This window comes from Urocitellus parryii, chromosome 15 (genome assembly GCF_045843805.1).
Source record: "Urocitellus parryii isolate mUroPar1 chromosome 15, mUroPar1.hap1, whole genome shotgun sequence".
Taxonomy (NCBI): Eukaryota; Metazoa; Chordata; class Mammalia; order Rodentia; family Sciuridae; genus Urocitellus; species Urocitellus parryii.
The window spans coordinates 42,418,618-42,443,566 of record NC_135545.1 but is presented as its reverse complement, the minus strand read 5'-3'; the positions used below and the strand labels follow the sequence as shown (position 1 = coordinate 42,443,566).

Below are 24,949 nucleotides of genomic sequence, written 5' to 3'. Positions count from 1 at the left end.
TAATCTCATGCGGCAAGAGAAGAGAGGATCAGGGGTTGGGGCCGCCGCCTCTTTGGTCTGTGGCTGGGGAGGGTGGGCTCCTCTTGGGGCTAGAGGGCTCTGTGGGCTGTGGGAGCAGAGGCTCGGGTCCAAGGCCAGATCCTGCAAGGGGTGAGTGGAAGAAAGAAAGGATCAGGGCTGAGCTAAGTAGTTCTGCCACCCTCCCAACTGACCCTGGCCCCCTCTTACCTAGGCTTGGGGATGGGGGTGCCTCGAGCTTTGGCCTGCGCTTGAGGACAGGGGAGCGCTGAAGCCTCAGAGGCCGTTCTAAGGAGCACAGAAAGGTTAGCTCTTTGTGCATCCCCAGCCATTTTTCCCATCTGCAGTCATGCAAGAATGCACATACACTCTAATAAGAAAACTACTGTCTTCACAGCTTCCCAGTTCCCTGTGTCGTCCTACCCCTTGTAGAGGTTGTTCTTTGGGAGGCAGAGCCAGGATGTAGGAGGGCTTGTCAAACCCTTGCACCTGGCCTTTGGCTCTTGGATTTCTCCAAGGGCCAGACCACAGAAAACCCAGGAGCCCAGCCTCCCCAATTTCCTGCACTCAAGCACACATGGAGGTGTGTCCCTCACCAGCAGGGGCCTGGAGCTGGTCCTCATGCACAGACACTGCTCGTCGCCCTGCCGAGAGAGGCCGCGGCCTCAGCTGGCCATCTGGGGGAGGCCAGGGTATCAGGATATGCTCCCAATAGTTACTCCCATTCCAGCCCTTGCCTCCCATCTTCAGGGTCTCCACGGGAGACAAGTTTCCAGCCAGGACTCCCTAGGCCCCAGCCCAGGGTTGGAGATGGTTTGCCTGCCTACCTTCATTCCTGGGGCCCAAGCAAGAGTCCTCTGGGAGGCCCAAGCTGTCTGGGGAGGGGCTGGCTCTGCAGGGGCTTGGGCTGGGACAAGGGGAGGGAGGTCCTGGACCATCCTGTTGGCCCCAACCTCGTCCTCTGAGCTCTGCATTCAACTGCTGTCCCAGTGTCTTCCAGGTGGCAGACTCAGGCCCCTGGTCCCCTGGGCCAGGTCTGCATGAGGGGTCTGCAGGGAAAAGGTTGTCAGCCAAGACCTGGTCCAGGCCCTGGAGATGGGTCTGAGCAATGGTCTTACCCCCTCTCTTGCCTGTCCCTGCACCTCCCATAACTCAGAGTGGCCTTTACTCACCAGCAGAGACAGAGTGGGTGCGTGACTTCATCGAGATGGGAGGGGTCTCCGTGGAACTGTCCATAATGTCACCTGCAAGTTGGGGCTGGGGGCTCAGACACCAGGCATTAGGGGCAAGGGAAAGAAAAAACTCTAGTCCCTCCCCCTCCCCCAGAAGAGTAACTGAGGTAACAACTATCTTTTCTTTTTTGGTACTGGGGATTGAACCCAGGGATGCTTAACCACTGAGCCACATCCCCAGGCCTTTGTATTTATTTTATTTTGAGAAAGGGCCTCACTAAATTGCTGAGGCTGGCTTTGAATTTTCAATCTTCCTGCTTCAGCCTCCCAAGCCACTGGGATTATAGGCATGTGCCAATGTGCCCAGTAAGGTGGGGACTATCTCTAAGGATACCTCCCTGCCCCTAATATACTACCTTACCCAGATTCCCACTTACCATCTGAGCCAGCTTTCTTGATCTCACCATCTTTGCTCTGTAGGAAACAAGACAGTCAAACCCCAGTCCTGCCCCTCTCACCCTAGCCTTGTCCATTTATTCATTCTTATTCTTATCACCCAGCCACAGAACATGGCAAACCCACCCCCAGCCCCCTGAGAGCTCACAGTCTGGGATGACAGGTAGTTGGCACATCAAAATATGCATGCATATTTGTAGATACATAATGTTATTTCTTAATTCTGTGGTACTTGTCACACTTTATTTCTAAATGGAGGCTGGGTCTCACTTTATACCATGTTCTTCCTGAAAAGCTATTAAGTAGATGGTACATAGTGTGTGCACGTGGGGGTGGGGGGTGGGGTTCAAACCCAGAATTTTACACATATTAGACAAGTGTTCTACCACTGAGTTATATCCTCTAGCCTTTTATACTTTTGAGACAGGGTCTTACTAAATTGCTCAGGTTGGCCTTAAACTTGGAGTCCTCTTGCCTTAGCCTCCCCAAATAGCTGAGATTATAGGCATGGGCTACTACACCCAGCAGGATGGACTGTGGTTCTTAATAGGGACTATGATTAAAAAATGACATTAGCAAGGCAGCCAAGGAAGGAACTACAGGAATGGCTGAGGAGGAACCTGGTGTAACCCATGATGAGACTGCATGTGAAGCAGGGAGGAGTCATGCTGTGGAACACCTGAGGAGGCCTATGGTGGAGAAGATCCTATAGGACCATGTAGCAGGATTAGGAGTTTGGACAAGGTCTTGAGGGGAAGTCCAGTGGCTGTTTCAAGTATAGGTAACAGGGTCTGATTTCTGTTAGATCTGCAGAGGAAGTACTTTCTTAGGTCCTAGAAAAGATCAGTATCCTGTGCCAGGTCAGAAGCCAGAAGGGAATAAAGTTAAGTCTGAGACTATTTTGAGAGGGAAGGGAGTTGAACTGATAATTAAATTTGTGTGTGTCATAAGTCTCCTCCCCCTTGGTCACATATGTCACCCACAGATTGCCACATGTCTTCTGCCCCCTCACTTCACACTCATGACCTCCCCAACTCACTTGCTTCCTCTTGCCTTCGGCAACCCCACTGCCTCGGCTTACGCCGATCCTCTGCAGCATCACTTGTACCCGCTGTTCAAAGGATGGGGCCAATTCTGTGTCTCCCCGCTCCAAAGGCCGCCGCTGGGACAGAGATAAGTAAGGAGAGAACCCACTGCCCTTAGTTCCAGAAGAGTCCTTGTCCCTGTCACCAGGCCTCACCTTATCAGGTCTGGCACCCAGTGTTGCCTCCTCCTCCTCAGCAGGCAGCAGTATCATCGAGTAGGCCTTGCTCTCCCGTGTGTAGCGAGGCCGGCTCCTGCGGGCAGTGTCAGGGCTGCTGGTGCCTCCCTCAACCCCACCAGGATCTTCACCACGCCCAGGCCGCGCTGGTGTCCGCAGCAAATCTCCAAGTGTGGCTTTCCGGGTACGGGCTGCTGCCCCAGGACTGGTCTCTAGATCAGGCCGGGGACCCCGTGTTGAACGAGGCTTCTTAAAGGCAAAGAGAGTGCCCAGCTTCTTTCGAAGTGTACGGGGGACAGGAGTGGGACCCCCCTCAGTGGCCAGGTCCTCCTCGGGGGCCCAGCTGTGGGGATAACCAGCAGTAAGTGCAGAAGCCCATAGGCAGCACCCCCGTCCCACCCTCAGCAATGCCCCTCGCTCACAGACGATCCTGCTGGATCAGCCTTTTGGAGAAGAATTCCTCCACACCCTCATCCACGCGGGCACTGAGCCCATTCCCTTCCTGTGGTAGGGCTGGAGGCACCTGGGGGACACCATGAGGTCGGGGGTCAGGACTGGGTGAACTTGTGTCTTCTCCCTCCAGTGTAGCTGTTGACCCTGGTAACACTAGGAGCTGGGGTAGCCTTAGCTGACACCAGACCCTCCACTGTCCAGTGTTGGGCAGGAGTGCTCCCTCTCACTGCTGCCCCAGCCCCCCAGCCCACACCAGTTCTTGTCCAAGTATCTCATTCCCCGAACCACCAGGCCACCAGTAGGCTACAGCCCTCCCACCCCACGGGGGTCACATACTCCTACTTAGCACCCACTGTTTCCAACAGTTCCTGCAGTACCCCCACCCCCACCCTGGCCTGCTGCCGGCTTAGTGGCGCCGGCTGCTGCGTCAGACCCTGGGGGGGGGGGGGGCTCAGGCCAGCTTCTGCCTTCTGCTGGTACCCAGCCCATGCATGCATCTCCCCAGTTATATACTGACTGGTCTCGCAGGAGTCGCAGGATTGTCCCCGCGGCTCGGCTGCCTAGCACCTATCAGTAACACCCGGGGAAAGAGGGCAAGACGGACACCCTCCCTCACACATCCACCCAAGCAGCGGGCCACTCTGAGGCGCATCCCACATGAAACCCACACACCAGTGGCCTCTCAGGCATGGCCTGGGGTAGCGGGTAGCTGGGAAGAAGCCAGGACGCGACCGAGGACCAGGTGGCCTTGGGCCCCCACAACCCGACTCCCTGCCAGCCCTTACCCTGAGGAGCCATCAGGCCACTTATGACCCTTAGATCTAAAAGCCCCTGAGTGGGGGAAGGGCGCTCACCTGGGGGCCCCCCGGCGGGGGGCGATGGTGGTGCTGGCGGCGTGGCCGTGGCCGGGCCCGAGTCGGATGGCGCAGGGGTTGTCCAGCGGGTGGCAGGTCCATGCGAGGCAGCGGGCCGGCTGGGGGTCCGGGGACGGCAGGGCTTGGAGAGCCGCGCGCGGACGGCCCCGCCTGCGGCTCCGCATCTTCCCCAGGAGCTGCCAGCTCGGGCTCCCGCTCTGCTTCCTCAGCAGCACCTGAGGCGAGAGCACCAGAAGAGCAAGGAGTAGGAGTCCGAGGAGGTGGCGGCGGAGGCGCTAGGGCGGCGGGGGACCCGCCCAGGGCGCGGGGAGGGGCCCGGCTACGCCGCCAGCCCCTCCCCCGCCGCTACTGTCCGTGGTGCTGAGCGCGGCCCCGAGCGCGCGGCTCCGCACCATCATCAAGAACGCATGTTCTTGGGGTAGGGAACAGGCAGGGAAGGCTAGGAAGCAGGTGTTCTGGCCCAGATCTGCTCAAATCTCACTCCGTGCTGACCTCAGCTTTGCAGGTTGCACAGGGTCTTGGCCTGGCCCAGGCAAGAGTTAGAAAATACTGGAAACAGGACTGAATGAGCGTCAAGGTGTCCAGGTCCCCAGGTCTAATGGAGTGAGTTTCAGCCCGCTTGAGTAAACTCTCCTCCCCCAAGACCTTGACTTACGGTGTCTAGGGGGAACCAGGTGAAAACAGTGACTGGGCTCAAGCCATTTTCGTGATGGACAGTCATCCTGGTGAGGAGGGCACAACTTCAGGCTGAGGGCACAACTCCAGAAAAACTGTTTCCATATCCCAGAGCAAGAAGGAAAGAATTTGAGTTCTAGGCCTTGAATTTTGAGACTGCTTACCTTCTCCTCCTCCTCCTCTTCCACTTCCTTCTCTTCCTCAGGGAAGAAAAGACATTCCAATTCCCCAGGTCTGAGGGAGCAGGACTCACCTCCATCCAGTGCTGGTAGGGCAGGGGGCATTGCTACTGGTGCCTGCTCAGCAAGATTCTCTACCTGTAATATCAGACAACTTAGAGATGGACAGTGCTAAGGGAACTCTGAAGTAGCCCTGGACTACATGACCCCAAAGGATATTACAAAGCCCCTGCTAGGTGGATGGCCAGGTCACAGCATGTGTACATGTGCAAATATGTACACAACTCCTCACCAGCCGATCCCGGGCTGCACTTAGACCGGCCAGAGCCTGAGTCACAATGCTCTCTGCCAGGGTCCTGGTGACTGATAGCCGCATATCCCTATGGGCAGAAAAGGGTGAGGGTTAGTGTGCTGGCTGTGCTCAGCCTTACCCAAATCAGCCCCACCCAACTCAGCCCCACCCTGCTTACCTGAGCCTAGTGAAGATATCTTGCAGCAGCTGTTCTGGAAGCAGTTCTGGGAGGCTCTTTGAGCCTACAAGGACCCCTTCTAACTGCTCCCTCCAGCCAGGTCCCTGCAGCATTTGTGGGCAGAGGCTCCTTGTTGTGTCCAGTGTGGCCTGAGTGAAGTCCTGGACAAAGGTCCAAGTATGATGAGCTAGGACCTATGTCCCTTGGCTTGAGGCTATGACTCTTACAAATCCCTCGTTGACTCAATTGATACCATTGTCAGGTCTATAGGATGAGGATATGCATATGGAGGTAGAGCTGGGGCAGGAGTACCATCTCACCTGGATGTCCTGGTGGCAGAGTTTGCCCACCTGTCCCAAGAGGCTCTCTAGCTTCTGCTGCAGTTGCCAGTGATGGCTTGGGGAATTCCCAGCTTCATCCAAAATGGGGAGTATCTGAGGACCAAAGAATAGAAGGAGTTACAAGTTGACATGTGACTAAGAGGAGAAAGGTCCTTATAATGGGAAGGGAAGTGCTCACGCTGAGAGAGAAGTTGGCGTTTTGGATGGCATCCTCAGCTTGGTGCACAGCAGCTTCACCCTGGGGCCCAGCCCCACAGCCCAACAGCTCCATGTGCTCCTGCACCGACTGACACAGTTCGTTCACTTCCTGGGGGCATTAGGGATCAGTCCAGGCCTAGTCCCCTCTCAGTCCCCCAGACCTGCCTACATCCCTCCCAGGATCTCTAAAACTACACAATCAGGCCAGCTGCTTAGGAATCCTGTTTAAGGAAGAGAGCAGTGTCTCTTCCTTTGGGCCATTTTAGGGACTCAATGCTTCCTAAGTGCCCAGATCAGGAAGGAAAGAAGCTGTGAGTCATTCTGTGTTGTAGAAGCTCAGTCTGTCCACCATCCGCCTAGACAGAGCATGGATGGATGGGTGAGTCGGGGGCTGGGGGAGAGACGAGAGTGAGAAGTTATGGAGGAGGGACTGGGGAAGCAAGGGATATTTTTTTCTAAATATTCATCTTTTTTTAGTTGTAGTTGGACACAATACCTTCATTTTACTTATTTATTTTTATGTGGTACTAAGGATCGAACCCTGGGCCTTGCACATGTTAGGCAATCACTCTACCACTGAACTACAACCCAAGCCCCGCAAGGGATAACTCATGTTGAGGTGAGGAGTACATTTTGTTGTTGCTGCTTTGGTTTGGTTTTTGTTGTTGTTGTTGTTGTTGTTGTACTGAGGCTTGAACCCAGGGCCTTGCACATGCCAGGCAAGAGTTCTATTACTGAGCTATATTCCCAGACATTTTTTGGTTTTTATTTTGAGACAGGGTCTCACCAAGTTGCCTGGGCTGGCCTTGAGCTTGCATTTTCCTGCCTCAGCCTCCCAAGAAGCTGGGATTACAGGGGTGCACTGCTGTACCTAACTGAGCAGTGCATGTTTAAGAACTGGTCCAGAGTCAGGACCAAGGAGGACTGTGAGGGCTCCAATGTGGCCAGGAGGAAACTGGATGGATCTGGAAGGACACTTAAATCTCTGTCCACAGCACTTTGGTGGTAGTGGGCACCAAGGAAATTGGGCCCCAGGTTAGAGAATTGGGCTTTGGAGAGATGAGATCACTTGAATGTGTGTAGCATGCAGCCACCATAGGATGTTGGATCAAGATGTCTGAAGCTTAGGGCTGGGGATTTGGCTCAAGCGGTAGCGAGCTTGCCTGGCATGCGTGCGGCCCAGGTTCGATCCTCAGCACCACATACCAACAAAGATGTTGTGTCCGCCGAGAACTAAAAAATAAATATTAAAAATTCTCTCTCTCTCTCTCTCTCCTCTCTCACTCTCTCTTTAAAAAAAAAATCATTAAAAAAAAAAAAAAAAAAAGATGTCTGAAGCTTAGGATTGGGAATGCAAAGGTGGGGATGTCTTGAAAAGTCTAAGTAGTGAAGGGATGAAGCCAGAGATGGAGTTGCTGGGTTTGGCCACAGAGGTGAGTGGAGAAAGGAGGAGAGTGCTGTTGAGTGGAAAAACAGAGATGAGGCTACAGGAAGTGAGGGAAGTTTTTAAAATACTTCCTGTCTTCAATAGGAAAATCTGTTTACATACTTAAATTAGGGGTGTTATTTGGAAACCCATTTCAGTAGTGGCTGGCTGTCCCTAGACCAAGGAGAGGAAATTTTCTGAGACAGCAGAACTCTGGCACCTTGGCCCCAGGAAAGTCATACCCTCAGACTTATGGAGGCTTACTCAAGGTTGGGGCAGGCAACACTGACCTGTTCTGAGCGATCTGAGACCAGACCCAGTGGCTGAAGGCAGGATGCATGGTCAGAAGAGACAGGATTTGCCCGGTTGTTCCTCAAGAGACAGGTTTGGATCTGGGAGAAAGAGATATTTAGAAATGGCAGGGGGCAGAACCATTATGTGGAGAAGCACAGGGGAGGAGGGAACCCCCACCTGGTGGACTGCACGGGCAGTTAGTTCCGGGCGGCTACGCTGTGCCTGAGCCACATCATTCAGTGGCAGAGGCATGTTCTTCAGGCTGTGGTTCTGCTCCAGGGCCTGGGCCACATCCAGCAAGCCCAGAGCAGATGTTTGGTTCCGGTCCCATATCACAGACCTGGGCCAGGCTGGACTTCAGTTGGGAGCAGAGCCCCACAAGGCCACACCCAATTCACAGTACTTGCCCATTCACCCACTGGTCTGCTCCTTCAACCCTGCCATTTAGCTCAGCACTCTGCTCCTTGCCACACCCTCCTACCCTAATGGTCCCACCCCTAAGATGACCCTGCCCACCGGAGCCTTGTGTTGATTCGTAGTGCCTTGGCCAGCATCTTGGCGCCTGTATCCCCCATGGCATTTCCGCTGATATCCAGTGATGTCAGGTTAGGATTGGTGCCCAGGGCCCGCAGCAGGACACTGGCGCCTAGCTTTAGCCTTGACTCAGCCACAGACAGAGACTGCAGAGGCTAGGGTTAAAAGAAAGCTATTGATATTGGAGTTAAGTGATTAGCAATGGGAGTAGACCACAGGGTCTGAGGAAGCAAGAAAGAAGGGTCAAAGGGGTCTATCGCCCGAGGACCTTGCAAGGTCCTGTGAACTCACACAGTCGTCATCCTGCATAAGCTGGACAATCCGGTGCAGGACGTCATCCAGGGTCTCCCTGTGGACAGGGATGCTGTTTGGTCAGGGGCCTAAGGCAGTGGGGTTCTGTCTGGGATAGCCAGAGGTGGGAGGGAAGCTCACTTGCACCGGACATTGAAGTTCCTTCCAAGCGCCACATGTCTTAAGGATCGGCTCCTCCCAATGGCCAGCACCAGGGTCACCATGTCTGAGCCGAAACCTGGGGGTAACTAGAGTCATACACAGGGGGATGCTGTGGGGGCAGGGAGGGGTGGATGATGAGAGGATGTGTTCCCCAGCAGCCTCACCATTATCTGCCAGATCCAAGGAGCTCACAGCACTGGCATCACACACTAAGTCTTGTATCACCTGGGCACCAGCCGAGCGCAGCTGGAAGTACAAAGTGGGATGTTCAGGCCACTTAGGCCACAGTGGAGAGGACAGGTGGCCAACAGCCCCATTCTTCCCCTCTCCCAGTCCCATTCCTGGTATGTCTGTGCCTCTCACACCTAGAGCAGCATGCTCACCTCACAAGCGCTGAGGTCCAGATGCAGGTCATGAATGTGCGTATTGAGTGCCAGGCCATCTAAAAGGGCCCTGGGAAAGGATGGATGTCACAGGGGATAGCTGGAGTTGGGAAAGGTGGCCCCAGGAATCAAACGAATACCAAGAAGTCAGGATCAGATGTGGGGAAAGTTGTGGGTGCTTTAGGAGCAGGGTGAGACACCAGAGAACTGGTTAAGAGGACATGAGGGTGTGCAGAGAAACTGACCTGAGAGCATCAGGTGGCAGCTTGCAGCCCGCCAGGCCCAGGTGCCGCAGTGTCCCGGCACGGCTAAGGAAGAGCTGCAGTGCGGCAGGCGCGGCCCGGGACTTCCTGGGGTGGAAAGCAGGAGAAGTAAGCTTCAGGGGCAAGGAGGCCCCTAGCAGCCTCTTCCTGCTCCCACCTGTCCCCCTTACGTGCGGGAGAAGACATTCCTTGAAGCATCGAGGTAGTTGAGGTTGGAGCAGCAGCCTCGGGACAGCGCTGCAAAGAGCTGTGGGAGGGGGACATTGGTTACAGGTTGGAAGACGATGGCCTGACCACCCCCACCCGCTCTTCAGTCTACCCTGCTTGGGCAACCAGGTCCCACCAATCATCCCCTCATGACCACCCTCTCACAGTGTCCAGGGCAGCGTCAGTGCCTGCAAGATTCAGGAACGTCAGAACATTAGGACGACGCAGGAAACTATAGAGGCCCTGGTGGAAGGATGGCAGCCAGAGAGTCAGGGATCACCTACCTGGTGCTTCCTGATATCCCACTGCCTGCAGCAACCCTAATCTCTTGATTACAGTCACTCACCCCATTGTCTTCAGAGGCGCCCAGGGCCCCAGGATTTCCAGAAAGGTCCAAGTGGGTCAAGGCAGAATCAAAGTCGGCATTGATGGCCAGTGCCCTGCCCAGAGCCCTCATTCCTGGAGAGGGTGAAAGGGGTGATCCATCAATTAGGCAAATGCCCCTTCCCTTCTCCCACCCGACTGGCCACCCCATCCACCTCGCTGTGTCAGTCCTGTCTGTGCTAGGCTGAGTTTCTTCAGGGCTCCCGGACGATGCTCCAGGTGTCTGCTGAGTGCAGCCATGCCTGGGGATGGGACAGTGTTGTGAGACTTACCTCCTCCAGCCTCTTGCCCCAGGGCTATCCCAGGCTCAGCCATACCTCTGTCATCCAGCAGGTTCCCTGCCAAGCTGATTTCCCGAAGTCCAGAGCTTGAATGTCCTGCCAGTGCCTGGGCTAGTCGCCGGACAAAGTCTCTGAGGACCAAGACCCCAGGCATGAGACTTAGACCAGGCCACTAGCCCCCAGTCCCAAGTCCTGGATTGCCCTCCCCAAACCCTACCCTGTCCCCTTACCCTCTTAGGCCACAGGTCTCCAGCACCAGCTCTTCCAAGTGGGACGACTGACTCATCATGTGCAGAATCTGTTCTGAGACCTCGAGGCTCTGATACCAGAGGATAATGGCTCAGGAGACTGCACCTGGATCCCCACACCCTTGGCCCCTCCCTGCCCTACACCCTCACCAGCTTCATGTCCACACAGGAGAGGCACCGGAACCATAGGTTGTAAGACAGGGCAGCTACACTCAAGGCCAAGTCCCTGGAGGGAGCAGGCAGAGACAGAGCTCAGGGCTTTCTGGCTAGATTCTAGGACCAGCAACCCCTTCATGGAGAGGCAGAGGCCCGGGAATGTGGCTCCTAGAATCCTCCACCCCTTCTGATCCTAGCAGGCCCCGCACCGGCTGCCAAGGTGGCTGAAGTCTCCTAGGTTGAAATGGCGGCAACCCTGACGATGATAGATGGTGTCCACATCCTGGATGGGAAGAAGGTGTCTACAAACAGCTTCAGGTCACAAAGGGTAGGGAGGGTCTCAGCATACCTGGAGGACCAGATGCCTCCAGAGCCCCCAGAGAGGGCTCTACCCTCACCCACTGAATCTCCTCTTGGAAAGGAAAGCCATTGTAGTCACACAGAGCCTCGTAGGTCTCCAGGAAGCCACCTGGGGAGGTAGGTGCCAGGGGTATGATAGAGGAAAGGAGAGAGACAGAGGTCAGAGATGGAGGAAGATCAGATCCAGGTGGGGTGGTGGTTGTGACCCAACCCAAGTGGTTCTGTTCAGTTGGGAGTCCCCCAACTCCAGGGGTCTGAGGCTAATAGGTAGGGGGAGACTGGAAGGTCTATGTGGCCCTGCCTTGGCCCTCACCACAGGGACTGCCAGGTGCAGTGGACTCGGCAGAGCTGCTTCTCTCCAGTCGAGCCAGTATGGAGGGGGGTGTGGGCTTCCGGAATAGCTTCCTGGGAAGGGGATAAAGGAGAAGAGGCAAGGGACTTCTAGTCCCTGAGAGGTGCCCATCCAGAGTATCTCCTGCTGACCTCATTCGACCCTTTGCAGTAGTTTTCCAGACTCACCCAAGGGTAGAGCGAGGGAAGACCTTCTTGATGGCTGCAGCCACATGCTTGGCCATCTGTTCCAGGGCAGCTACACCAGGAAATTCCAGGACCAGCTCAGGCAATGATTCCAGCTCAAAGGTGGCCTGGGGAGGGAGGGTAGGACTGCTGGGCCCCAGCTCCACGTGTGGGAGCAGGTTTCCCTTCCAGAACTCCATGTGTAGGGAGTGAAGACTAGGCTGCAGGCCCAAGTGGTACCAGACGTCTTACCTGAGGAGGTGTCTCTTGAAGTGCCATGGCCTGGACTTCCAGGTAGCTGAATGTACAGTCCACCTAGGGGGTGCTTGGATCAGCTGGGACCAAGCCCTGAGCTCACTCTCATGGGAGCCCAGCTTTTTTTTTTTTAATTGGTTGTTCAAAACATTACAAAGCTCTTGACATATCATATTTCATACATTAGATTCAAGTGGGTTATGAACTCCCATTTTTACCCCAAATACAGATTGCAGAATCACATCAGTTACACATCCACATTTTTACATAATGCCCTATTAGTAACTGTTGTATTCTGCTACCTTTCCTATCCTCTACTATCCCCCCTTCCCTCCCCTCCCATCTTCTCTCTCTACCCCATCTACTGTAATTCATTTCTCTCCTTGTTTATTTTCCCATTCCCCTCACAACCTCTTATATGTAATTTTGTATAACAATGAGGGTCTCCCTCCATTTCCATGCAATTTCCCTTTTCTCTCCCTTTCCCTCCCACCTCATGTCTCTGTTTAATGTTAATTTTTTCTTCCTGCTCTTCCTCCCTGCTTTGTTCTTAGTTGCTCTCATTATATCAAAGAAGACATTTGGTATTTGTTTTTTAGGGATTGGCTAGCTTCACTAAGCATAATCTGCTCTAGTGCCATCCATTTCCCTGCAAATTCCATGATTTTGTCATTTTTTTAGTGCTGCGTAATACTCCATGGTGTATAAATGCCACATTTTTTTTATCCATTCATCTATTGAAGGGCATCTGGGTTGGTTCCACAGTCTAGCTATTGTGAATTGTGAGGAACCCAGCTTTTTGAGCAGCCTAGAGCCCAGAGCTAAACTTGTACAGACTGTCCTCTTTTTTTGCTGCTTGGAGCCTAGTGCTGGAAAGCCTGAGACCATAGGGCAAAGACAACTCTGCAGAAGCAGCCCCTAGCCAAGGAAGCTTCTGGAGGGAAAGTGGGGTGGGGGCCAGGCCCTGGGACTCACCCTCAGTGGGAGGCAGGTGTGGAGCAGGTAGGCCCTCCATCGCAGCAGTGCCTGGGGGAAGACAGAATTTGATTCTCTAGGCAGAGCAAGAAGTTTTTTGCTGGGCCCTAGCGCTCTCCCAGGTTCTATTCCTTCCCACCATACCAGGATATGACTTCGTTCCCCGCTCTCCTGCGGTAGCCAGGTTTTCAGGAGCAGCTCAGCCTCCTTGGGCCACAGGAATCTGGTGATCTCGCCTGTGGAAGGACAGTGCTGGGTTACTTTGGTCATGCTGTCAAAGCTCCTCGCACCCATGGTTTAAGCCAGGCTGGGCGCTAAGGGCTCATCTACCAGGCAGTCAGCAAGAAGTGGAGTGGATGCAGGGACGCTCCGGAGGTGCACAGTCCTCTGGGGTGCTGGTGGTGGTGGTGGCTTTGGTTTGGGGCCACGCTGCCTCTTCTGGGCCCAGTGGACAGGAAGGACCAGCACTTACCTCGCAGCTCACAAGATATGCCGTCGGGGGTCTGGGCCATGGGGCCAGGCCAGCCTGGCGACCCAGCGATCTCGGGCAGGAAAGAGCGGCCGGAGGAGAACACACAGGAAGCGCAGGCCCCAAACGGCACTGCAGCCACCTGTTCCTCCCGCAGCGGAAGGTACGCGCCGCTTCCTGCCAAGCCGCCCCCAGCCCGGCCCCTCCCCGCGGGCTGAGGCTTGCCCCGATTGGGGATTGTCGGGTGTGAGGGCGAGTTCCAGCTGCCCACCAGTCCTGTCACTCAGGAGCCTCTCCGCCAGAGTACACACACGGGTGGCAGTGGTGTGACGGAGATTCGCGTTTGTCCCGTGCCGTCTGCGGTTCCCCGCGCCCTACTTCCACCCCGCTCTGCAGTCCCTGCCTCGAACACGAGGAGGCGCTGCCGCCCGGGGATCCCTATGGCACATCCTAGTTGTTTCCCTCCAAAGTCCAGACTGGGGAGTCGTGTTGCTCCGAACCTGGGGTATGTGACTCCGCGGAATCCATGAAGGGATAGAGAAGAAAAAAAAAAAAAAAAAGGCCAGATGAGCCCAGACCCCTTCTCTGCCCAGCACGGTGACCCACGCCTGTAATCCCAGCGATTTTGAATGCTACAGGAGGATAGAGAAAGTTCGAGGTCAGCTTCAGCAATTTAACGAGACCCTGTCTCATTTAAAAAATAAAAAATAATAAAAAAAATAGTTTGGGGATATGGCTCAGTGGTAAAGCACCCCTGAGTTAAATCTCCAGTACCAAAAACTGCTCAGTGAGACAATGAGATAAGGAGCAGTGTTTTACCCTCAGCCAGGCAGAAGTCAAAAGACTTGGAAAGTGCCAGGTGTGGTGGTTCATGCTTGTAATCCCAGACAGGAGCTCAATTCCAAGGTCAGCCTCAACAACTTGAGGCTGAGGCAGGAGGATCCCAAGTTCAAAACCAGCCTCAGCAACAGCGAGGAGGCGCTAAGCCTAGAAGTGAGACCCTCTCTCTAAACAAAATACAAATTAGGGCTGGGGATGTGGCTTTCTTATAAGCAGCAACTTTGAGACCCTGTCTCAAAATAAAACATAAAAAGGGCTAGGGCTGTAGTTCTGTGGTAAAGCACACCTGAATTCAATTCCATAACACAAAAACATAAAACCCAAGACACAAAAAGCATGAGAGAATACTGGGCAGTGATCCTTGGGTTTCTTTTTCAACTCTAGCTGCCCCTCCCAGACTTGGGGCTTAGAGATAGTGGGAGCATCCTCCAGACATAATACCCTCCCAGCACCCCCCCCCAAACCAAACAAAAACAAAACCCACCAAATTCAGTTCTGTTCCAGCTACATTGCTGGACTTCCTCCTCTGAAAAGCAAAACAGGGCTAGAGATGTAACCCAGTGGTACTTCACTAGCATGCATGAAGCTCTGTGTTTGACCCTCAGTACTGCAAAAAGCAGAATCAAATTCAATACCCACTTACTGGTTCCCCAAAAAGACTGGTCTTAGGAGAAAAGTTGGAACTGAACAGCACCAATTTGAGGGAAGCCTCCTTCACTTAAGCAATAGGCACATGGTGTGACAATGAAGGGTGACATGGAGGACTTGGCTGGAAAGGATGTCGAAAATGAAGAACTGCACAAAGGCAAGAAGAAGCTCTACTACCTCCTGTATTGAAAAAGAACTTGGATTGAAACCAAGATTCTAAGGCCATGTAAACCAAAGACTGTCTGTAGGATGATAACCGAGTCTTGCCACAGTATGGCCAAGAATGCAGACTGCCTGATTTTATTTATTTATTTATTTTTTGGTGGTGCTGGGGATTGAACCCAGGGTCTTATGCATGTAAGGAAAGCACTCTACCATGACACTGAGCAAGTTACTTAGCCTTTCTGGTCTCCTAATTCCTTTTTTTTTTTTGGTAGTTCTAGGGATTGAACCCAGGACCTTCCACAACACTGTACTACTGAGCCACATCCTCAGCCCTTATTTTTTATTTATTTTTAGTTTTAGATGGATTCAATACTTTTATTTATTTACATGTGGTGCTGAGGATTGAACCCAGCACCTCACTTGTACAAGGCAAGTGCTCTACCACTGAGCTACATCACCAGACCAGCCCTTATTTTTTAGTTTTTCTTGGAGGGATTGAGCTCAGGAGCACTCAGCCACTGGGCCACATCCCCAGCCCTGTTTTGCATTTTGTTTAGAGACAGGGTCTCACTGAGTTGTTTAGCACCTCGCAGTTGCTGAGGCTGGTTTTGAACTTGCAATCCTCCTGCCTCAGCCTCATGAGCTGCTGGGATTACAGGCGTGTGCCACTGTGTCCGACTTTTTTATTTTGAAACGGCTTTGCTGGCTAAGTTGCTGAGACTGGCCTCCAATTTGCAATCCTCCTGCCTCACTCCTTCTTGTATTATAGGCATGTTCCACCATGCCTAGCTTCTACTTCCTTTTTTTATAAGCAGAAACTATTAACTTAGCTGAGTGTTGCTGGAGATTTCATGTTTATTAAGAGGAGGGCTCACAACACTGCCAGACACAGTGAGCACTTACATTTGCTGAATCTACCATGGCAACTCTGGGACTTCAGAACAAGAGGAAACTCATCTCACTGGGATTTTTCTGTCAAGAATGACAAGGAAAAGAGAAATACAAGAGGGAGTGACTGTCAAAGAGCTGCTGCAGTTCCCAGGAAGGTCAGCATCAACACTGACATGTCAGTCCCTGTTCTTGTTGAGTGCTTGGTGCAGGCAGGAGCTGTTGAGGAAATCAGGATCTGCATGGATATTAAGGATAGGTGTGTAGTGCTAGGCACATAATTGCTGGTCTGGGCTGTAGTGATAAAACCAAAATAAAACAAAAAACAAACTAGTATCAGAGACCAGGAACATTCAGCTCCAGGAAGCGACAGTGACTCAGTGAGACCTTCAGCTTGTTCTGGACAGCGTACCATGTCATGGGTGTGTAGGAAACGTTAAAAGCTCCCAATGGAAATCAGCCCTGCCTATTGAATAGCACAGGATGACACTCAGTACTGTCATGCAGCTCACTCAACAGATGGTTTTAAAAGACCATCTTCCTGACCAGAAGCAAGGAGGGCTCATTAAGGTGCTTGCCGAGATGGGCAACAATAGACAGGGGAGATGCTAGCCAAGGTGTGGAAAAGGGAATAAGTATTTTTATTCTAGTACCAACTGTGGTTTAATGCTGAGGAAGGGAGTTACACAGAGACTTAGAAACTTGGCCATCTGAAGCTCCCTTTGGTGAAGCAATACAGGTGACAATAGCTTCTGCTACTGGAGGCTTTATATTTTGTGGAGTTGCACAGGATGCATCATCATAGGCTATGCAAGAGGATCCCTTTGTAGCCTTAGCTTCACCAGAATGTCACTTTTGTGCCTACCCCAACCAAAACAAATCTACTTTCAAACTTTCAATTTGAATACAGTCAGAAATGATGGGCTATGTTGAAGATGCAAATGAACTTTAACTCATTTTCTATTATAAATGTTTATCTTTTAAAAAAAAATTATTAGACAATGCTGGGAATCAAACCCAAAGCCACAAGCATGCTAGGCAAGCACTTTACCATTGTGCTACGCCCTCAGACTAAACTTTTTAAAAAATTATGTGTCCACTGAAATAATTCTGGTGGTGGCCAGCCCAGGGATGGGGTGGAGGATTCATGCTCTGATAGCCTGAGGCCACTATCATTTACTCCAAGGAGTTGACTGCCTGGTTGAGTCGTGAAACCCTTGGTTATATTTTCCTCAGAGACCCAACTGCACAAACCAACCAAAAGATGCATACATCTGTCCTTTGTTATTTCTCAGAGAAAATCAGTTAAGTTGGAATTTTGGTTAAAAACCCCTACAAGTAGCTGAAACTTTTAATGTAAAATGGGTTAGAAAAGCTATCTTCTTATAAGTGGTCTTCAGCAGCAAGATGACTTTTCATTAATACATAAGCTTTCTAACATCATGTCATCCCTGGCCATGCACCACCCCCTGAAGCTTGCTAGCAGTTATATGACCTAGGAGCCTGTCCCTACATCCTGGTGGGTTTTCCCTTTCAAATGAACTTCTCTAGGGGAGGCTGGGCCCAGCTATTCTCTGATTCTCTATGTACAGTTGAGCTTTAGGGACTGAACTCAGTCCTCCTTAAGCCAAGACTCTGGGACAGAACTTGCCATTGGTCCCTTCCACTTCAAGGTGCTCTGGGGTGTCCCTGCTTTGTGCATAGGGCACATGGAGGCTGGCCTTTGTCTACTTACATACACTTTTGGGGAGTTAAAACTTGCAGCAGGATGTACTCAATAGCCTGTCATCTGCCAAATCATCTCGTCTGCTGCAGAGGAAATGCCATCTTGGGGAACTGAGTTTGCATCTGAAAACTGGAGGCTGGCACAACCTGGAGCCAAGCAAAGGCTGCTTTCAGCCCCAGCAGGCAGGAATCACACAAGATGGGAGTCTTTAGAGCACTTGTTAATCCATTATGATTTATTAGCTGTACAGCAGTAAATCCTCCTCCCCAGCTTTCAACCCCATTACATATTTTATTACAGGTCTCATGTTGGCGTCCTAAAATAATGAAAAGTATCACACAGTACAGCTAAGTACAAAATGCATCAACCTAGAGTCTGATAGCTAACTGATGGCTCTCTTAAAAGCAATACACAGAAGAAAAAAGTGTTTGAAATCAGTAAGACTGAGGCTCTCTAAAAAACACATTTTAAACGTGACAGTTCATGTGCAAGAATCACTTTTTAGTTGGTTTTGCTTCACATTATTATTACTTATTTTATTTTTTTGAAGATCCAAAGTTTAAATTACTGACCTAGTGAAATTTTCTGGCCCAGCTTGTCAGGGCTGCTGTGACCCACTCATAATCACCCTTCTGGCTTTTAACGGAGGATTTATAAAACACAACATTCAGCTACAAACAGAATAAAGAAAATGTCAATGGGAAATCATAACTGAAAGTTAATTGTACAAGGTTCAAATGCTGGCTCCATGGGCTGGAAATCACGACCTTCCACATGGGTATCCGTCACTAGTGGCAGCAGTCTGGGTGCTCTTCTGCTACATGATTGTGATCCGATTCCTTGTCAACATTTACACACCACCGAGTCCGTGGTAACTTAATTTGCAAGTAATTAAAATGCTGGGTTTTCTTACACTGCACTTCTTTTCAACCTCTTAATTAATGGAAAAGATTAAAATGTAAAAAAAGTTATTTACAAGCTTGACCATACCAGAAACTTTGCCAAGAAAGAGGCAAAGCTTTCGGGACAGAGCCCGATCGTAGCATGCCGTACTACTGGTGTGCAGCTAACTCCCAGCAAAGGGAGTCGGGGAAAAGCAAAAGCAAAAAACAGGTTAAAAGTCTAAGTCCTTCCCAAGTCTGCATTTACAATTAAAAACTCTCTTGGGAAGAAGACCATAGAACTCTGGGAAACCCGTGACCATTCTGGAGTGGTTTACTAAATCAAGAGAGAGGGTTCAATGTCTCTGTTTCCATCTAAGAAAACTAGTTAGGCATCAACACTTTCCTCAGCACTTCACAGTAAACCCTCAGGGACTCAGAACATTCCATGATTTGCTAACATCAAACAGCAAGTTCTAGTTAAATCACATTTTTCTAACATCATCCTTGAAGTTTTTGTTCTCAGTATGTTTGGTAAAATGGTGTAAAATGATGCTTTTCCCAAAGCCAAAAGAAGAAAGGGAGAAAAATTAAGATTCGGGCCGTTTAAACACAGCCCAGAGGAGTCCTGGTGACGAGCAAGGCCCCGTCATCACCGGTCCATCATGCTGAGAATCATCTCGGGTGTGAGGTCCCCATTGGGGGCATCTGTGGTGGCTGGCTGGGCCTCTTCTTCCTCTCCCTCCACGGGCTCGGCATCTGGCTCTTTTTTTACTTCAACTATAATGTTCTCAATTGCACCTGTATTCTGGTCTTCAACCTGAATGATGGCTGTTGCTGGTAAAGAAGAGCACAAATAAAACCAATGGTACATTAAAACCCCCAAGGATGACAAGGGTCCTTTCAGATGTAACATGAATAGGAAAGCACCAGTATAGGAAAGCCCTAGTAGTGATACAGTCAATTTAAAAAAAAAAAAAAAAAACCACAGAAGCTAGGCATGATGGCACACAGCTGTAATCCCTGATGCATGAAATCTCAAGTTTGATACTAGCCTCAGCAACATAGCAAGACCCTGTCTCAAATTTAAAAGAACTGGGGATATACCTCAGTGGTAGTGTGCACCTGGGTTCAATCCCTAGTACCACAAACAAAAACAAAAACCCAGGAACCAAAAATGTAGCTAATACATAAAATAAAGCCCTGATACTGTCAAAGAACAAAATTCTTACATTCAACTTCTTCTGCCTCCTAAATTACAAATTATAACTTAGTTTTCCTTGATGTACTAAATTTAAACTTTATAATAGTGCAAGAGACAGGAAATTAAAAAGAAAAAAAAAACCCACAAAGCACATAACTGAGAATATTCCATGGAGTATATGAATTAGGTGACACTTTTTATTCTGCTGCTCCCCAACACTCAGAGCCCTCCCACCAGTTACAAAACACAAGATCTCTGAATCTTCTCACAGATCAAGAGGCCAGCTCTTGAATCCACAGGCCTGAATTTCTTCAGAGTGGCAATCTTAAGCACACAAATTGCTTTATCTTTCCACCCTTTAAAATTTGGCTCTTTTGCGTTCATTTCTATACCAAGTCTGCCAGCTGACTGTGATTTTGGTTATTTTGCAAATCCCACCCACGGTAACAGTACTCATCTTGTAGAACATAAGTACCCTTCTACTCTGGACTTTTTCTCCTTGAAATATAGCAGGCCTCTAGAGATTTCCTCAGTAAAAACTTCTAAAAAATCATTTCCTGAGCGTTTGTTCCCAGTGTGACCTTAACTTGTTTTTATGGCTGAGTTCCCATCTCCCCAAGAATACAGACACGTCTGGCTCCCCCACATGCTGGGAGAAGATGCCAGCCGACTGAGTTGAGGCGAGCAACTTACGCTGGTTCTGTTTGGGCTGGTTAGTTCTGCCAGGGGGTCGTCCTCTCCGCTTTTTGGCAGGTGGTGGGGCTGGGGTCACAGGTTGAGGTTCTGGCTCGGGTTCAATTTCTACCGCAGGTTCCTCCTCATCCTCATTGTCATCAAGATCTGGCTCAGCATTTTCTTTTCATAAAATCAAGAAGCACAGGTGGTGGGGCAAGAATAGTAGTAGAAGAAAACAAAACAAATAATTACATATTAAATCTTTTTATTTTCCTTTAAGATAAGTCAGCCAGGCACAGTGGTACACGTCCATAATCTCAGCAATTTGGGAACCTGAACCAGGAGGATTACAAGTTTGAGGGCAGTCCTAGTAACTCAGTGAGAACCTGCCTCAAAATTAAAAAAAAGGGCTGAGGATGTAGCTCAGTGGTAAACACCTCTGAATTCAATTACAAGTACCTACTTCCCCACCAAAGGAAAAAAAAGCTTTTTCTGGAATTTTTGCTAACAGCACTGATATGGTAAATTGGTACTGTGCAGAAATAAGCAAATCAACTTTTATACAATTATTCACATTTTATATATATTGGGTGTTTTACTTTTTCCTTTTAGCTACTGACCTTAGAATACTGAGTTTCAAAATTAAAAAAAAAATTGCTGAGAATCAAACTCAGTGCCTCACACATGCCAAGCAAGTGTGTTACCACTAAGCCCCAGTCCAAGCCCCTCAAAATTTTTTTACATTTATGTATGTATGAGGATCAAACCCAGTATCTCACACATCCTAGGCAAGTGTTCTACCACTGAGCTACAACCTCAGCCCAAGTTTTATTTATTTATTTTTTTAAATAATTTATTTATTTTGGCGGACACAAAGTCTTTGTATGTGGTGCTGAGGATCGAACCCGGGTCGCATGCATGCCAGGCGAGGGCGCTACCGCTTGAGCCACATCCCCAGCCCCTCAGCCCAAGTTTTAAATTCTTAAACTCCATACATCAGTTGTATAGTGAAACCACAAAATAGCATTTAAGATAATAAAACAAACGTTCCCTTCGCTATATAAGGATAAAGCAGATCACTAAGTCTGAGATGGACCCTTAGAAATGAGGTTCTGTTTATCTTTGGGCAGATTTTTGTGTGTATACATACACACAAACACACACAGAAAAGAAAAAATTCTTGATGCATTGAGACGTCCTAATTACTAGCAGTGGCAAGAACTCATTTGGAATTATTACTGATTTTTATTTTTTAAAGTCAAGTTTTGAACTTAATTCTTAGTTGTAGAAGACTCAATGGGTTGGGTCCTTCTTCTTTTTTTTTTTTTTTTAAGAGGGGGAGAGAGAGAGAGAGAGAGAGAGAATTTTTTAATATTTATTTTTCAGTTCTCGGCGGACATAACATCTTTTTGTTTTTGTATGTGGTGCTGAGGATCGAACCCGGGCCACACGCATGCCAGGCGAGCGCGCTACCGCTTGAGCCACATCCCCAGCCCGGGTTGGGTCCTTCTTAAAACCCTCTTAGCCTTTCCTCCATGACTAAACTATCTATCCTTGGTAAAACAGGTGATATAAAAAAGGAGGGAATTGCTACAGAAAAAACACTGACAGATAATATGGCTTTGAGTCTCAGATCTCTTACTGGATGTGTGACAACTGACCCTCTGTATCCTTAGGTCATCTTTACAGCCATCCCAATCCACTAAATAGTGATTTGAGGATTAAAAGGATCAATATGCTGGGCATGGTGGCGCATGCTTGTAATCCCAGCGGCTAGGGAGGCTGAGACAGGAGGATCATGAGTTCAAAGCCAGCCTCAGCAAAAGCAAAGCACTAAGCAACTCTGTAAGACCCTGTCTCTAAAATACAAAATAGATCTGGGAATGTGGCTCAATGGTGGAGTGCCCCAGAGTTCAATTCCTGGTACAAATAGAAAAAAATGATTGACACAACATGTATGGCTCAGTAACTAATACATTACAATAAACAAAGCTTTTTTTTTTTTCTTAAGTTTTAGATGGTCACAATATCTTTATTTAATTAATTTACTTTTAATATAGTGCTAAGGATTGAACCCAGTGCCTCACATATGCTAGGCAAGCCTTCTACTACTGAGCCACAACACCAACCCTTTTAAACAAAGTTTTTATTTATACTGCATATCAAATTTACAAAGTCCCTTGTATCTATTTAGGCTTCCTTACTTCACTTATTAAAAGGTACTACCCTCATTTTATAGAAAAGGTGAGAAGCTTAGTGATTTCTAAGGCATAGTAGGTAGAATGCAAACCTCTGCTCTGCTGCCCATACCTGCAGGCAGCCAAAAAGTGCTTGTTGCCCCTTGCCCATTACTGTGGCACCAAATGTATACTGCCTGTTTTCCTCCAAAAAAGTATGAGTTATTAACGTACACTTGCTTTCTCTGGAATAATATGTTTAAACTTAGAGATCAGTAGGTAAATGCCTGATTTGATCCTTTAGGATGGAATGCCTTGTTTCTCAAGTAAATGAAATGTTAAGTGAAGATGTGGGGAACACACTGATAGGTGTCAGTGTGTCAAAACCAAGCTGCTTTCTTGTTGAACTATTCAAGCCCTCAATTGCCCAAGTTGACCCAATGCCTAGAAAACTAAACAAATTCGGTCAGAAATGGGAGGAAAAGCACACAAAAAAAGTTTAATAGGGTCAAAGGCTTATTGGCTTGGAGAGATTTTAGCAAAAAGCCTTGAAAATAGCAGGAGACTCTGGTTAATCACTGTAGATGACCAATAAGTGGATTTCTAGAATAGAATAAACAACATTGTGTGGCCTTTGTCAGTAATGGGATGCAGTACAGACTGACTTTCATGTTCAAGGGGTCCTAAAGAGACACTAGATAAAGGCCCAAAACCAAACTCTGTGCTCTACTGAAAAGAAGCACAGAAGACAGAAAAAAATGTAGACCCTAAAAGAAACCGTGTATAATCTCTTCAGCTAAACATGCTTCTGACAGTGTGCAATTAGGGAGTGAAACTGATCTTGCTGGAGATGAACTAGGGATATGAATGAGGCAGTACCAGAAGAAAGAAGGATGAGGGAAAGCGTCTACAGCAGCAGACAGGTCTGCAACTAAGAGAAACCATAGGAATCCCAAAGCTCAATGCTATCACAGTTAGGGTTTTCTGACATTTCCTCGATGCCTCCCAGCAATTTCATGAAATACTTTCTTAGTCAAACAAAGGGATGCCACAAAGACTTGCAATTAAAAATCATGTGCTTTCTTTTTTTGTGGTGCTATGGATTGAAGGTAGGGCCTGAAGCAGGGTAGTCCGGTGGTCTACCACTGAATCACATCTCCAGCCCTAGAGTGATGTGCTTTTATAAAAACTGAGCATCAGCAGGGAGTAGTAGCACATGCCTGTAATCCTAGGAGCTCAGGAGGCTGAAACAGGAGGATGGAGAGTTCAAAGCCAGAGGCACAGAGCAACTCAGTGAGACTCTGTCTCTAAATAGAATACAAAGTAGGGCTGGGGATGTGATTTGGTGGTTGAGTGCCCCTGAGTATCCCCCACAAATAAAAATAAAAACAAAAACTGAGCAAACTGATATTTCAAAGGAGGCATGCACTCAAAACCCAGAAACTGAAGAAGACACTGCATAAGATAGATTTACCTTTTCTGGCAGTGCTGATATTGGAACCCAGGGCCTCACTCATTTTAGGCAAGAACTCTACCACTGAACTAGCCATACCCCAGCCCTTAAAATAGATTTTCTATTAAAAAGGGTTGAGGGTATAGCTCAGTGGTAAAGCACCTGGCTAGGATGTACGAGGCTCTGCGCTCAATCCCCAGGAAAACACACACACACACACACAGAGCAAGAAATTATTTTTATGCCTAAAAGATTAATATGCTTATAGACTCATATCAATGTTGAGAAGCAGAAGATCTTGTTAAAATAAACAAAATTAACAAATTTTGAAAACAAGTTTACAATAAAACCAATAAAGTGGGCTGGGGTTGTAGCTCAGTGGTAAAGTACTTGCCTATCATATGTGAAACACTGGGTTAGATTCTCAGCACCATATATGAATAAATAAAAAAAAAAATAAATAAAAGTCCACCAACAACTAAAAAACAACAAACAAAAAACACCCTAGGCTGAGATTGGGGTTCGGTGAAGCTCTTGCCTAGCATGTGTGGGGCACTGGGTTTAGTTCTCAGCACCACATATAAATTGACAATTACAAACCAACCATCCAACCAAAACAAAACAAAACAAAACAAAACAAAAAACAAAACACAATTAAGTGTCTGAAGTTTCCAATAAGGTTCATTTTTTTTTCATTCATTCTTTCCCACTATTTCTATCAAGCAATACCAAAATGAGGAATTCCTAGAAATATTTGGCACGGGGCTGGGGTTGTAGCTCAGTGGTAGAGCACTTGCCTAGCATGTGTGAGGCACTGGATTTGATTCTCAGCACTACATGTAAACAAATAAAGATTCATTGACAATTTAAAAAATTGGCACCATTTATCCTCTTTCCAGTCTGATGATGGCCTTTAGGAAGTTCATTCCCTAAAATAAAACCCTCTATAACCTTTTCCATCAAAATCTTAAAATTTCAGAGTAAGGTACA

The 24,949-nt window shown here is 48.9% G+C and overlaps 2 protein-coding genes across 4 annotated transcripts in view; both read right to left on the bottom strand.

Annotated features, from left to right (window-relative positions):
- Positions 1-27: 27 nt before the first annotated feature.
- On the bottom strand, positions 28-13,483 carry Carmil2 (capping protein regulator and myosin 1 linker 2). 2 transcript variants are annotated; one of them, XM_026413240.2, is made up of 39 exons: positions 13,306-13,483; positions 12,978-13,069; positions 12,834-12,884; positions 11,856-11,918; positions 11,607-11,731; positions 11,401-11,492; positions 11,126-11,196; positions 10,937-11,010; positions 10,722-10,797; positions 10,554-10,642; positions 10,360-10,454; positions 10,198-10,284; positions 10,005-10,117; positions 9,824-9,901; positions 9,622-9,698; positions 9,434-9,538; positions 9,189-9,258; positions 8,970-9,051; positions 8,785-8,881; positions 8,644-8,701; positions 8,335-8,507; positions 7,996-8,158; positions 7,815-7,916; positions 6,079-6,207; positions 5,880-5,993; positions 5,560-5,720; positions 5,382-5,469; positions 5,075-5,227; positions 4,891-4,957; positions 4,215-4,450; positions 3,330-3,430; positions 2,887-3,250; positions 2,686-2,808; positions 1,628-1,664; positions 1,191-1,262; positions 846-1,067; positions 615-695; positions 229-306; positions 28-141 (listed from the first exon to the last, which is right to left on the bottom strand). In XM_026413240.2, exons 1-39 carry the CDS (start codon positions 13,343-13,345, stop codon positions 29-31), a joined length of 4,212 nt encoding a protein of 1,403 aa, XP_026269025.2. In that variant the 5' UTR covers positions 13,346-13,483; the 3' UTR covers position 28. The 2 variants fall into 2 exon arrangements, with proteins under 2 accessions (XP_026269025.2, XP_077649478.1); XM_077793352.1 differs by having other exon boundaries at positions 615-662; positions 13,306-13,369.
- Positions 13,484-18,501: 5,018 nt separating this feature from the next.
- Positions 18,502-24,949, bottom strand: part of Ctcf (CCCTC-binding factor) — a 49,535-nt gene continuing 43,087 nt past the window's right edge. For both annotated transcript variants that reach the window (XM_026413306.2, XM_026413305.2), the window contains 2 exons: positions 20,348-20,509; positions 18,502-19,287 (listed from right to left, as the gene is read on the bottom strand). In XM_026413306.2, the coding sequence (XP_026269091.1) occupies positions 19,103-19,287; positions 20,348-20,509 (347 nt within the window). In that variant the 3' untranslated portion in view covers positions 18,502-19,102. The remainder of the gene's footprint in view (positions 19,288-20,347; positions 20,510-24,949) is intronic.

Bases quoted from the DNA above. Each gene is read 5' to 3' on its own strand.
- Carmil2 (XM_026413240.2), bottom strand. From the start codon at position 13,345: ATGGCCCAGACCCCCGACGGCATATCTTGTGAGCTGCGAG. The intron at 8,508-8,643 runs GTGAGTTCACAG...TTTTAACCCTAG, and splicing joins TTATGCAGGATGACGACTGT to CCTCTGCAGTCTCTGTCTGT. The intron at 307-614 runs GTGAGGGACACA...TGTGCTCCTTAG, and splicing joins CCAGCTCCAGGCCCCTGCTG to AACGGCCTCTGAGGCTTCAG.